We start from the raw sequence: 13,189 nt of genomic DNA on the forward strand, positions 1-13,189 counted from the left end.
TTTGGGGGGGGATGTGTACGTGTGTGTGTGCAAGCGTGCATGTGTGCGTGGTGGTGGTCATGTGTGACAGCCTCATGAGCGACCGTGCTCTCTCGCTGCCGCAGTACTCACCTCCTGGAGTCCCCCTTCTGTACCTTCACCCAGTGCTCCACCTGCGCCAGGGCGCTTTTCCTCTGCACCTGCCTCTCTGCCTCACTGCGCTGTGCGGGGTCCCTCCTATACACTGGATTTCCGTTCTGCTCGGGAGGCAGGCCGTTTCTGTGTGTGGGCGGGGCGGAGGGGGCTCGCGAGGGGGTAGCCGAGTCGGGAGAGAGGGCGTCTGCCTCCACCTCAGCCACCACCACACCGGAAGGTGGCTTGGCCTCACCCTGGGCGTCTGGAGTTTCCTTACGAAAGACGTCCTGCTCCTCATCCGCAGGCTCTGTGTGGATTTCCTCACTCCCCTCCAAGGCCACAGGCTCGTTCCCTAGCTGGTGCAGGTCCTCAGGCTGGGAGGGGCTCTTGCCACAGCTGTTGACGTGATTGGGCTGCAGGACTGCCTGTTGTTCCAAGCTCTCCGCCTCTACTGACTTTTCAGACGTCTCTGATTTTTCAGACTCTCTGCAAGAAAGTAAGTAAATGATCATCAGAGCTACTCTATTTTAATCATCATATCCCACAACATATGGGGACCCAGAATTATCCAACACCAGTTGTCCTGTTCTCTCTGACTGAGAACTGCTGACATCATTAAGTGCATTCAGTCCATGAAGCAGCATTCCATTTGAAACAAAGCTTTTCTCTTTTTTAGACAGCTATTGCTCACAGTATAAAATCCTCACATGGTCATTCAGTAGGTTGAGATAGTATTTCAGTGAAACACGGGGCTTAAATGGCATTGAGCTCTGAATAATAAGTAGCTAGACTGTTCAATAAACCAGCAGCATTCCCAAATGTGATTTTTCACTTGAGTAAAAGTGAAACTGAACTAAAATGGCATGACTCATTACCGCATTCGTCACTGAAGACTGAAATGGAAAAGAAAAAAAAACAAGCCAACAGGGAGATTCTCACAAATTTCACTCCCATATATTACCAGGAAGTGCAGAAAGAGGTAGAGAGCTGAACAGACAGCATGTGAATCAAAAACGACAGCAATTTCTCCTTCAACAAACAGCTCAGGGCAGCCCATTCATTCTAGAATTGGCATTTTTTCCCTGATGCAGAGATTGATCATTTCTTCACATTCACAAATTTATGAGCCTTTCCTGTACTTTAAGACAATTTACTGGAGCAATACTTCCACAGTTTCCTTAGAAATTACATTGGAGGCTTTAGTAGAAATCAGACATGCGTTTCTGAGACTTCTGCCCCTCTTTTGACAGGCGAAAACATTCCACCAGCCTGGAGATATTTCTGCACTAATAAACTGTGTACAGAAGTGTTGTGGAAAATCTCATACATGTGCTGATATTACGAAACCATTGAGTCCTCAGAAACCATATGTATGTGACAGAGCAGATACGTTTCCCCTGGAATTAAACTGTCCCCTCTGCCGTTCTTCCAGTTAAAAAACGAAATTACCGAGGTGACAGCCCATCGCATTTACACATCACCATAATGGGCTCCCCAGCTCATTAGTCTCATTTCAATAGGGCTGTAGCATTCTCATTTTCTGGCATTTTAAACAGGCAGGGAACCTGAAAGAAAAACTCAGTTCACTGTATCCAATTCAAAGGCAACAGGCCCTATGCAGTATCATGTGCGGATACCAACGAGGAGTGCAAGACTGACGCGAGAAGAAGTTGCCATCGCCCCTGCCCACGCACAGCGAAACAAGGGGCCATAGGATGCCTGCAGTCAGCTGGCATGCATAATTAAGTGAAAGTGATTGTTTTAAACCGGGCTGCATTTCCTATGGGACTGCGGCACTTCCTGTAGACAGTACAGGGATGGATGCGGCCCCCAGCAGAAGCACTACAGCGCAGCGCCCGCCTCTAGATGGGGCCTCTTAATTAAGATCAGATCTGGAGCTCCACTCAGCGGGGTGGCTTTGGCAACACTGGCCCAGGCCCTGCAGGATGACTGATGACTCCAGCATGCGGGGCTCTGGCTGCTTCACACCCCCTCCACCTCTGCCACTTTCACCCTGCCAGGAGCTTCAGCTGAAACTGCAGACACTCAGGGCTGAGGCGGCACTGAGGCAGACCACAGCGTAGCCTACACAACAATGCTCTCCACACAGGAGACAACAAAACTCAAGGAAATTCACAAGCTTTTCTCAATAAAAGCTACAATCAGGTCAATGCAGCTATGACCAGTGAAACAACAGTTACAGGGGTTAAAATATGCAGTATAAACACACAGGAAAAAAGCTGAGAAAACTGAAACAAAGACTTAATGGACAAAATCCTTCTCAAGTCCAAACTGAAACACAAAGTTACCTGATCTGTGTCATTTTCTGTTCCTTACCTCTGTCCCAAGTTCAGTTTCCGCTGGTTAGGAGCTTGCTGGGTGAAGGATGGTGCACCATCAGAGACAACCCTGCCCCAGTCCTGCCCACGAGGCCCTGCTGCTATTTGAACTGAACCTAGGTCAATCGCACTGGTGCGGAGACCCACACATGGACCTGGCAGTCCCCACGATGCTCAGCTGCTGGCACAGCCCAATTAGTGCGTCCCAGCCAAGTACAGTACGCTCAATGACCGCCTCTCACTTCACTATTCCCGCTCTCTTAGTATCAGTTGGTCCCAACACTCTGGAGGGGAGGAGATGAGAGGGACAACGCAGAGTTTGGGAGCATCCTGCTTCGGGTCATTCCACTTGTAAGTGGAAAGGACGCAGCTGGAGCACTAAGAACGCCGTCACGGGGAGAAACGATGCATTGTTCCAGGGCTGCTGGGAGTGCAGACTGGCCAAAAGCAGCTGTGGAGCGAAACAACTACACTCTCACTCTAACAACGCCCTCCAGAGTGAATCAACTACACTCTAATTCTGAAACAACACTTTCCAGTGAAACAACTACTCTCTCACTCTGTATCAGTACTCTCCCTCTACCCTCTATTAATACCCATCACTGTGGATGAACTACACTGAAGCTATATCAATATCATCTATCCTTCCACTTTGTATCAGCTACATTAAACCTGCATCAATATCATACACTTCTTAACAGTAAAACAACCTCCATTTTCTCTGTAATTCTCCTCTTTTCTTCTTCTCTCTAGCCAGGCTGTTTGTATTGTCTGTGTAACAGAGAAGCCAGCACACTGCATCTGTGTTTACCCTGTGCCATTGTGCCAGGGTGGGGGAAGGGGAGCTGTGGGCAACGTCAGGCTGGTACAATGGGGGCAGGCTGGCAGCAGCAGAGGAGCGCTCTGTCAGCGAACGTTTGTCCCCCCCACTGCACCATGTGATCCGCACACTGCAGCAAAAATCACACGTCAGACTGGGACGCACTGCTCAGTGACATCATGCCAATGCAGGACACATCCATATACGCGCACACGCACGCACGCACACACGCACACACGCACACACTCACACACACACACACACACACACACACACACACACACACACACACACACACACACAAATGCATCTACAATAACACAAGCACACATTCACACAAATACATGTGCACACAGCTTCGCTAAAAAACACAATGAAATCAGTGAAAACTGAGGAACTTAAAAGGTCACTGAAATTCCAGCATGGAAATGTCACATTCAGACATTCCCCTCAGCAGACTGCCACAACCCTGCTTTCCATTTCACCCGTTTGTGCATTCTCCAATTTTGTGTAATTCCTCCCCAAGGCAGTGATTCACCCACTCTGTGGTCTGATTCACTCTCTTCATTCTCTCAACCAGCTCCACCTCTATGCACGTCTCGATTCATTTTGACTGCCTGCAATAAAACGGAGGTAACTGGAGCAGAAGATGAACGTGAATCAAAGTTCATTAGGAAAAAGAGAGAGGGGCCAAACATGGCCAGCGTACATGAAGGCAGAGGACTGAATCTCAGCCTTGTAGCCCAGGACATGGTGCCCAAACCCCTGGGAGCCGGATGGAGGGTGGGGACACTGACCTCTTGGTGCCATGGGTCTGCATGAGCGCGGCCTGGTTCATGGCGCGCACCCAGCCGTTCATGTCCTCCTGCGTGTCAGCGCTGAAGAAGTAGGTCCTCATGCCGCTGTGCTCGGCCTGCGAGCCAATCACAGAGTTCTTATTGTAAATGTAGGAGCGCATCCCCGTGTGGCAGGCCTGTGGAGAGTACACAGAGATGTCAGCGCCGGGGGTATGGCACACCCAAGCATGTCGCTGTGGCTTTGCTAATGAAGACACAGCTCCAAATAAGCCACTGTAATATAAGCTGCAAAGCACCATAATGTAGCCTTCATGGTCACTATAAAGGTTTAACAAGAGTCATGCTTCTGGGAGATGTAATTAAGACCCAAATGAATATCCCTCTCAATAATGAAGCAGTCCATGCAATCGCCTCCAGCTGAAACTTATGCGGTCTGCTGCAGATTAGTCAAGCCAGTTCTCTGCTTTATCTTTTCACATTTTTGAGAGATACACAAGTTTTTGAATGGAATGGCATACACCCGCAGAATATCAATGCAATGTAATTAACCCTAATTCTTCATTAAGTTGGTTCATAAAAAATTTGTTCACACCAATTAGCTTCACGATAAAATATACCTGATTCCATAATGCTCAACCCTAGTGTATTACAAATACCTAGTGATATTCTTCATTTTTGTTTCATTACTAATTCAAAACCCATTTTCTGCAAAAGACATTCAACAAAGAATACAGCTTATGAGTATTACTGTATACCTCACACACTCTCGCACACACACACACACACACACACACACACACACACACACACACTCTCACACACACACACACACACACACACACACACACACACTCTCACACACACACACTCTCTCTCACTCACACACACACACACACACACACACACACACACACACACTCTCACACACACACACACACACTCCTATGCGGACATCACACCCCATGTTTACAGAATTTTACCTGAAAGCCTCTTACCTTGTTCCACTAGCTTTAAAGGTCAGAGTAATTGGCTCTATGGTTAAATGGCCCTCATCTCCCTTCTGTCCCCCTAAATCTGCTGTCAGGCCTGGTGGCTACAGCAGGGTTAATCTATCTTACTGCAATGCACCGACAGCATGACAGTCAGCCAGCAAATCGCAGCCCAGCTAAGCTATTTCACAGTTTCCACACCCATCTCCCATCATTCCCTCTGTCTCTGTGGACACCCTGCCATGTCCAAAAGCACATTTCAATTCTCCACCTAATGAAAAACAAAAGATAATAATCTGTTGTATTAAACATATTTCATTCTGTAATATGATTTAATCTCCTAAATGAGCAAAGTCAGTCACAGTCTAGTCACTGCATTTGTGCCAGAGGTGATAACAGTCCTACCCCTGATCTCGCTGGACTGTGGGACTTACAATTGCTGTTGTGTTGGTTTTTAAGGCCACTTAATCTTTCACTGGTCCAGGCATGATCTCAACACCCGCTTCCCCTGGGAAAGTGCTGAGCTGGGCATTCAACACATAAACACACTTGGCCATAGTCCACATCCACACGTGCTGTTCAACTACACAAGGTTGCATGCGCACGCGCACGCACGCGCACACACACACACACACACACACACACACACACACACACACACACACACACACACACACATACAGCAAACACATACAACCACATGTACATAAAGATGTTTACACATACAAAAACAAATAAATAGCAATACACTGATACAAACACACACACACAAATGAATCACAGTGAAAGTATGAGTGCATGACCATTCATCACTCCTGACCACAAGCTTCTCTTTTCAAGATAAGCGGAGCTGGAGAGCAGACCTGCACTTAAATCAGAGCTGTGAGCACATGGAGAAGCAAATCAAGTGAACAGGGAAGACCAACAATAGCTGCAGTCTTTCTCTCGCCTCAGCCAGTGAGGCTTTCACAGCTCTATTTTAAGGCACATGTGACATTAGCTTTTAGTATTCAGGTATTCCCCCACATTAGCCCTTTGTATTTCCTCGGATACTGAGGAAGTCAGCACCTAAAAGGAGCTTTGTGAAGAGGTGGGACCAAGTGTTAATAGACATTAAGATGTTAAGCGCCCAAAGCCATCCACAGTCAAACAAACTAGAGCTGCCTTTCACAAAACACTCACACCCAAGATCCACAGAACTGCGAATATAGAACTAATCCCCATCTTCTGTATGTTCTATAAATATTCACCACCCATGTATCATAAAAGCCATCTACTTCTCATTTGAAGTAACTGAATGGCACTAAAATGGCAAAATTAGTTAAAAATGACCACAAGTTTCTCACTGTGTTCCAAACAAAAGAAATATATACAATAAAACTGTATATATCTGTACTTTTTGCCATGTTTGGAATCAGTAAAATATCAAGACAAAAAAAAAACAACAAACGATGCTTTTAATGTTGAAAGCAACTGTGGTAAGAATGAATAAAAGAAAATACCTATTCATGCATGGAGGTGCCTGTGCGTTTCAGGAAGGCCTTTCTGGAGGAACAGGCTCGCTCCCACAGCGCACCAGAGCAGTGCGCCCCCGGGGGTCAAAGGGAGGCCGACCGACCAATAGGAACGAGAGAAGGACAAAGAGTTGAGCAAACACACAGAGAGGCTCATCACCAGCTCGCTCGCAAACAAAGTCACATTCCGTGGCTCTGCCCGGGTGTCTAACTCTGGGAATGTTAGTGAAATGAATGGCTGGACTGTTAGCACCCACGGAGATGGCACACTGGCAGGCACACAGCAACGCTGGCAAGCACTGCACACTGACGGCACTGGCACGCAACTACACACGAGGGCGGAGAGGTTTGAAAGCTGGGAGGGAGGAGAAGGAGGAGGAGGTGGCAGGGTGTGTGCACTGTGCATAGCTGCAGGTGCTAAAGTGGAGGGGCTGTGTGCATCACCTTTGTCTGTCCCCCGTTTTCTTGTGATGGATGGATTCCCTTACACAGGGGCTGGAGAAACAAGGCATCCTCTGTGCTCCTACCCTCCTCTTTCTCCCCCCTCCTCAAACGTTCAGGCGGCAGGACACAGAGCAGCCGAGGGTCTGCGTGCCGTCCGTTCGGTAAGCCATTTCTCTGATGAGGGATTAGGGAACTGAACCTGACTACAGTGGCAGTGCAGACCTTTCCTGCCCCGAATCGCTGTGCACATTTTAATTCTAAACTTGTCAAAGCCACTGTGAACGACTCACACAATGCAGTAAGCAAAGAGTGAGAAATTAACATTCGCAAGCAACAAAACAGCCTACAGAGGGAGGATGACTATTGAACTTATGTCTGAAAAATAACCAGCACAGGTACTAACTATTCTCTGCAATCTCGACAAAACAGAAGAATTTGCCAGGTGCCTGAGGTAATAAGGACCTCTGTGATAGCATCCGGATAATTAACACTACATTACTGAGTTGTGCAGTCTCTCACCTACCTATGACATACACTGCAGAGTGTGGAGGAGAAAGGACACTGATGTATAATTCATTTGCCCAGTGGCACCGCTGTCATACAAATTCAATGAGATGAAATTTGAGCACAGTAACTTGGAAATGATACGACACCGTGGCCCACAGGGGGACATAAAAGAATATGAAATGACTGGCAGAGAGTGCCCCCCCAGGCCACTACATCAAAAATCCACCACATACTGTTCCCTGTAAGAGATACTCTTTCACAACTGAGGATGTAGATAAATACTGTAAATGCCATGCCTTTGTTTCAGTTGAGAAGAAACATTCCTCCCGTTCTTCAAATAACAACAGTGTGGATGCAGGAATGTTTTGACGGGGGTGCATGGCAAATACACTGAATGTTTGCTGCTATTGGTTCATTTACTGGAAAATGAATTCTATGAAGACATAATACAACTTGGGTCAAATGTCTGTAAGCATCTAGCCTCAGTGCAAACTACGTTAATAGAGCAGGGAAAATTCTTCCAATCCATTCTAGACTCCAGTCAGCCACATTCTGGGCAGTGGGATAATGAGGAGAGGTATTAAAACTTTCAGAAACTGGAGGCAAAGGCAGAAATGGGGTGGATGAGGAGACCGGATATGACTTTAAGGGATAACATCACCACACTCACTGACAGGGAGTGACAGCTGTGGTCCTATAGGACACTATTGTATGGACCGGTACTGCTAGGTGTGGCTTTCCCACCACCCCGGGGTGTAGAAATAGATTTATATGAGGTTCAGGAAGTGGAACATCAGAATGAAGCTCAACACATGAGTGAATGACCGCTGAAGTGCACTGGGTGAGGGCTGGATGATGCACAGGGCCATGCAGCAGGACCACTAGAGTATCAGGCTTACAATGGGGTGAGAGGACTGATGACATGTCAGTTTGTGTGACAGGCAGAGAACAGGCCGTCTTTAATAACAACACTGCTTGCATTCATTAATAACATGCTCCCACTTGGCGGAGCACCCCCAGAAAATCAATGCTCATCGTTCAGCCATTAGTCAGTTAACACTCAATAACTCAATAACCAGCATCCAGCTCATCCATCAGACAGTGGAAGGAAGAATTATTAGAACATTATTCATCAATTAAAGAAAGACAAGAGCCATGCACACTGTTGAGTGAAGTGTTGCTCATCTTCCTCTTTGGGCATTGAGGCCATTATTCAGGTCTCATCTCAAAACAAACAGGTGTGTTTAGAAAGTTTTATTCTCACTTTGACATCAAGTCTGCTCACTGTGTGTCTATTAAAACCTCCATTCCTATACACAGTATGAGATACATGCTGAGTCTCATCACTGAGCCCAGGGACACTGTCTCTATCAAACCCCTTCTTTGCAGATATAAATCCAGGTAGACCAAACTGTACCCAGACCAGTTTTGCCATAAAATTTCTTTAATGATGCCTCTGACTGCCTGCCCAGTGCGGGGTTTGGGTGGAATGAGAAAGGGCTACAATCTAATGGAACAGAGAACAGACACAGGCCTCCTCTGCAGTGGCAGCTGAGCAATCAAGGCAGGGTGAGATGCAGTGCAGCACTGGCTCCACCATGCCACTCCTCCATCCATCAACAGTGACAGCAGGCTGCACCACGTGGCACCACACACCCACAGAGATGGTAGTAACTTTAGCAGATCAGACCACATATGTGGCTGCTGCTTCCCACCACAACACTGTCATCAGTGTATTCACTTTCCAAAACACACTGACTTGTGAAGAGGACAACAAAGACACCCATAACCCTATTATGTGTAACACTTCCATAACATGTAAATCGAATTTACAACTTATGTATTACTTCTTTACAATTCATGTTTGACTCATTTATGAGTCCACAAAACATGTTTAAATTCCACATAAATGGTGTGGTCTCAGCTGGAGATATTTCTTGGTAATGTCAGTGGGAGGTGCAGACATACGCATTTCCTGTAGAGGTGCTGTTCAAGGCCTTACCTTGAAGGCGTACTTGCGGCTGATGTGGTCTTCGGGCTCCACCGGAGAGATGACGTAGCTGGGCAGAGGAATGCTGCCCAGTACTGTCTCCTCCCGGCTGTCTGCGTGGGCACAGCGAACATGCACATCACCCACTGCCCTGCTGCCCCGCTGTGCCATCTCGCCCCACCCAGCACATAATATCTTAATGCATTCACACTTTTATAAATAGCAGGGCAAATCTCGGGTCTGTTTGATTTGTTGCTGCTTCTGGAGGGGAAATGTTCATGTGAAAGAGCAGAGAGATGGTGGATTAAAGTGAAATGGGTGAGATATAATTCAAGGGTCTTTCAAGGAGACATTCTCCATATGGTGCCAGCACTTTTATCTATTCAGCAGGGTGGCCAACGGACGACTGGCATCGCATGCCGGACAAGTCATAAAATGACGATGGATTACATCTCATTATGACACGTTTGGGGATGATGGAGGGGAATTTGGGATGCCTGCACCCTCATTCCAGGACACTGTTTTGAATAGAGGGAGAATAGACAAGGCCACACATACAGTACTATGCTGCCCCAAAGACATCCGATTAAGGGCATTATGGAATAATCTCTTACTATGAGCCGGGTAGCGTGATTCCATTCTTAATTTACACATACTCACACATAACGTAGTACTGATATTGCAGAAACCTTATGAGAATGTTAAGCACTGATGGGGTAATTATGTCACCACGCAGGGGGACACAGGGTGGTCTTGACCCTGACTGTCTTAGTATAGCTGGTTTCCTGATGTGCAGTTTTGTAAAATTTTACACACAAGCGATCACTGTCATCCTAGAAAAGCCTAGCAAATAAAGGACAGAAGACGTTATAGGTTGCTTATGCCTAATCATACAGCAGTTGAGTTTGTGCATTGACACAAATACAGTCAAGAGGAGGGGGGCAGAGCTATTTTGGCACACTCGGACTGCAGCAATCCTTTCAGTGCAGCAAGCTGCAGTGCTCACCTTTATAATAAAACAGGCAGTAATCTGACAGCACAAACCACTTGCGCTTCCAAAGCCTCATTCCAGAGCTGTCCTGAAAGTGAACATACGCATACATTATTGGCATTTTTGGCATCTACATTATACATACACATATACATATGCACATTTAACCCATTTTCCAGCCACTGCCTTTGATTTTTTAATGTCAGTCAGATTCATCAGATAATGTCATCTAGATTTAAAAGGACAGACTTAAAAGCAGACTCAGAATAGGTCAAGTGAATCACTGACTGAATTTGTCCATTTCAATTTTTTCCTCATTACCTGCATGGCAGGTCTGCATTCATCACTTGTCCTGAACGAGAGCACTTCCTCTCTTTGTGATCGGTGCATGTGATGCTACAGGTGGTGGGGGTGCCTTTAGAAAAAGACATGTTTCTCCACCAACTTTCCTTACCACCCCTTAACAGCCAGCTGAATATTGTTCATACGCCAAAACTCTTCAATTCGTCAGCAACTTAGGTGGTGACCAGAATGTCTGAACACCAGAAGTCCTTAACCCCTCAGCAACTTCACTACTGACCTCCTTAACACTAGAACTTGACACTGACTGTCATGAGTTGCCAGCAAGGAGCCTCACCTGTTTGTAGAGCCATCCCCTCACCACCACCGGCACGTTGAGGTTCCTTTTAATGGCATGGTCCCGCTTGCCAAAGCTGTGCACCTTTCCGCTGGACCTGGAGCCCTGCGGCACATAAACAACCTGCTGATAATGAGGACATCTTATTTAGTTACTGCCCATTAACACGTCGCATCTGCAGGGTAGCCCATTGGCAGGACTGGCCATTAATCACTGTCAGTGGTGGCTGGCACCGCCAGGCATAAATCCATTCTGCCCATTCGCGCATGCCAACACTCTGATACACCTCATCAACTACACCCTCTCCCTCTGTACATCAGAGGCTTGCACTAATGTATCAGCAGTGAACAGTACTGTATGTCTAAAGCTTTTCAGCTGCTTGTGTCCCAGAGTGACAGGCAGCCTGAGTCTGATGCTGGACTCCCAGTGATGGCACATTCACACTTGCACTGGTGTTTGTTTTGCACCACAGCACTTCTCCTTTCATCGGTTGATTAAGCTGTTATTTAATCTAGACAACGAATGGGGGATCAAAGCAGATTAAATTAACTTTGATCCATGTGGAAGTGAAGGCCGCAATAACATTGGCATCACACTTATGTCATGGCAGTTGAAGAAGTATCACTAATATAGAGCCACAGCACAAAGTGAATAAAACCTTATGCTCATCTCCCCCTCTTCTCTCTGCATCCCACAGGTGAATAAAACACAAAGCACTGTTCACAATATGGCTCATGCAGTCGTGGAACTGTTACATCCAGATTAATCCTATTGTCATCACCTAGGGCCATTACAGGCTGGTTTGTGGTACAGTCAGTGAAGCTTATCTAAAGCTGGCAGAAAAGCAAATTCTAATTATGAGAACTAAAAAAAAATGCATGCTTATTATTTGGAAATCTGCAAATTACTTGCTGGGCTTTGGATGCACTGTAAAGAGGTTTCTCTCATTTATTCAACTAAGTTGTGCTGAGTGCACTGCGGAAACCAACACCACACCAATGCACAAGAGCCCCTGATCTCAACAAATTCTGCTTCCTCAGCAAAGAAGAAAGATCCACTGCATTTGCCACCACAGAAATGGATGCAGGCCAAAAGTCTATAGAAGGAAAGCAATTATAGGATGTTTTCTTTTGCATTTGCACCCTTGGATTTCCTTCTCTGGAATCAGTTGCAATGAAGCAAAAAATCTTTTGGAGTTTCACCAGACATTCATCCGGTACACAAATCACTGCCCGGAGTGATTGGTTAATTTTTCAGGTAATCACACTAAGCTTGTAGGTATGCTCCATCATGGCTTGTTCTTTCTAGGTGGCCAATTCTATACATGTACAAAAAGAAATGCATTACAAAAAGAGATTAAGTCACTCTGTGTAAATTGCTGGATTGTGTGAATAGACAATGATTCATTTGAGAAAACAAATGGTTCCATAAGAATCAGAAAAGTAATAAAATAACAGCAAGATAAAGATGGGTGTTATTAAAATCAGTGCTGCATAAAGCATTATATTAGCCCTCTGGGCATGAAATGACAGGCACATTTAATTGCTGTTACTTGAGAGCGGCCTATGGTGAAAAGCTAGTTACTGAATGGTAATGAACGACAGGAAATGACTGATGTGCTGTCATCTAGCTCCATCCCATTTCCTCAGAATCAGAAGACGTTTGTTCATGGGGTGGACATTTGGCCGTTGTGCGGAGTGCCGAGCGATCTGTACTCCAGAGAGCTCATGTGACCCTAAAGCCATGGTGTCAATCACAGACACAGGCTCAGGTCCCACCGCTGCAAAGGATGCGCTACCATCAGCCCATATTATACCCCTGGATTGTGCATTAAAGTGGGCAAACACACAAGGGAACCTCCACTACTGGTCAGGTGGACCATTCCTCTTGTTCATGGGGCTGATGAGGCAGAGCTGGAGAAAGGAAGGGGACTGGGGGCAGCTCACCAAGGGGGAGGCAATGCAGGTGCAACAAATCAGGATGGGTTTCTTAAGCAAAATGAGTATTGAATGTACCCCACCCATGTCTTGCAGGGGGTCAGAGTTTG

At 46.3% G+C, this 13,189-nt stretch overlaps 1 protein-coding gene across 1 annotated transcript in view; it reads right to left on the reverse strand.

Annotated features, from left to right (window-relative positions):
* The window catches only part of LOC118781655 (pleckstrin homology domain-containing family A member 7-like), a 100,634-nt gene that overhangs the window by 18,074 nt on the left and 69,371 nt on the right, over nt 1-13,189 (reverse strand). The window contains exons 6-10 of the mRNA XM_036534663.1: nt 11,143-11,247; nt 10,521-10,593; nt 9,527-9,627; nt 4,071-4,246; nt 112-600 (exon numbers count right to left, since the gene is read on the reverse strand). Of these exons, the coding sequence (XP_036390556.1) occupies nt 112-600; nt 4,071-4,246; nt 9,527-9,627; nt 10,521-10,593; nt 11,143-11,247 (944 nt within the window). The remainder of the gene's footprint in view (nt 1-111; nt 601-4,070; nt 4,247-9,526; nt 9,628-10,520; nt 10,594-11,142; nt 11,248-13,189) is intronic.

Source organism: Megalops cyprinoides, chromosome 8, assembly GCF_013368585.1.
Source record: "Megalops cyprinoides isolate fMegCyp1 chromosome 8, fMegCyp1.pri, whole genome shotgun sequence".
NCBI lineage: Eukaryota > Metazoa > Chordata > Actinopteri > Elopiformes > Megalopidae > Megalops > Megalops cyprinoides.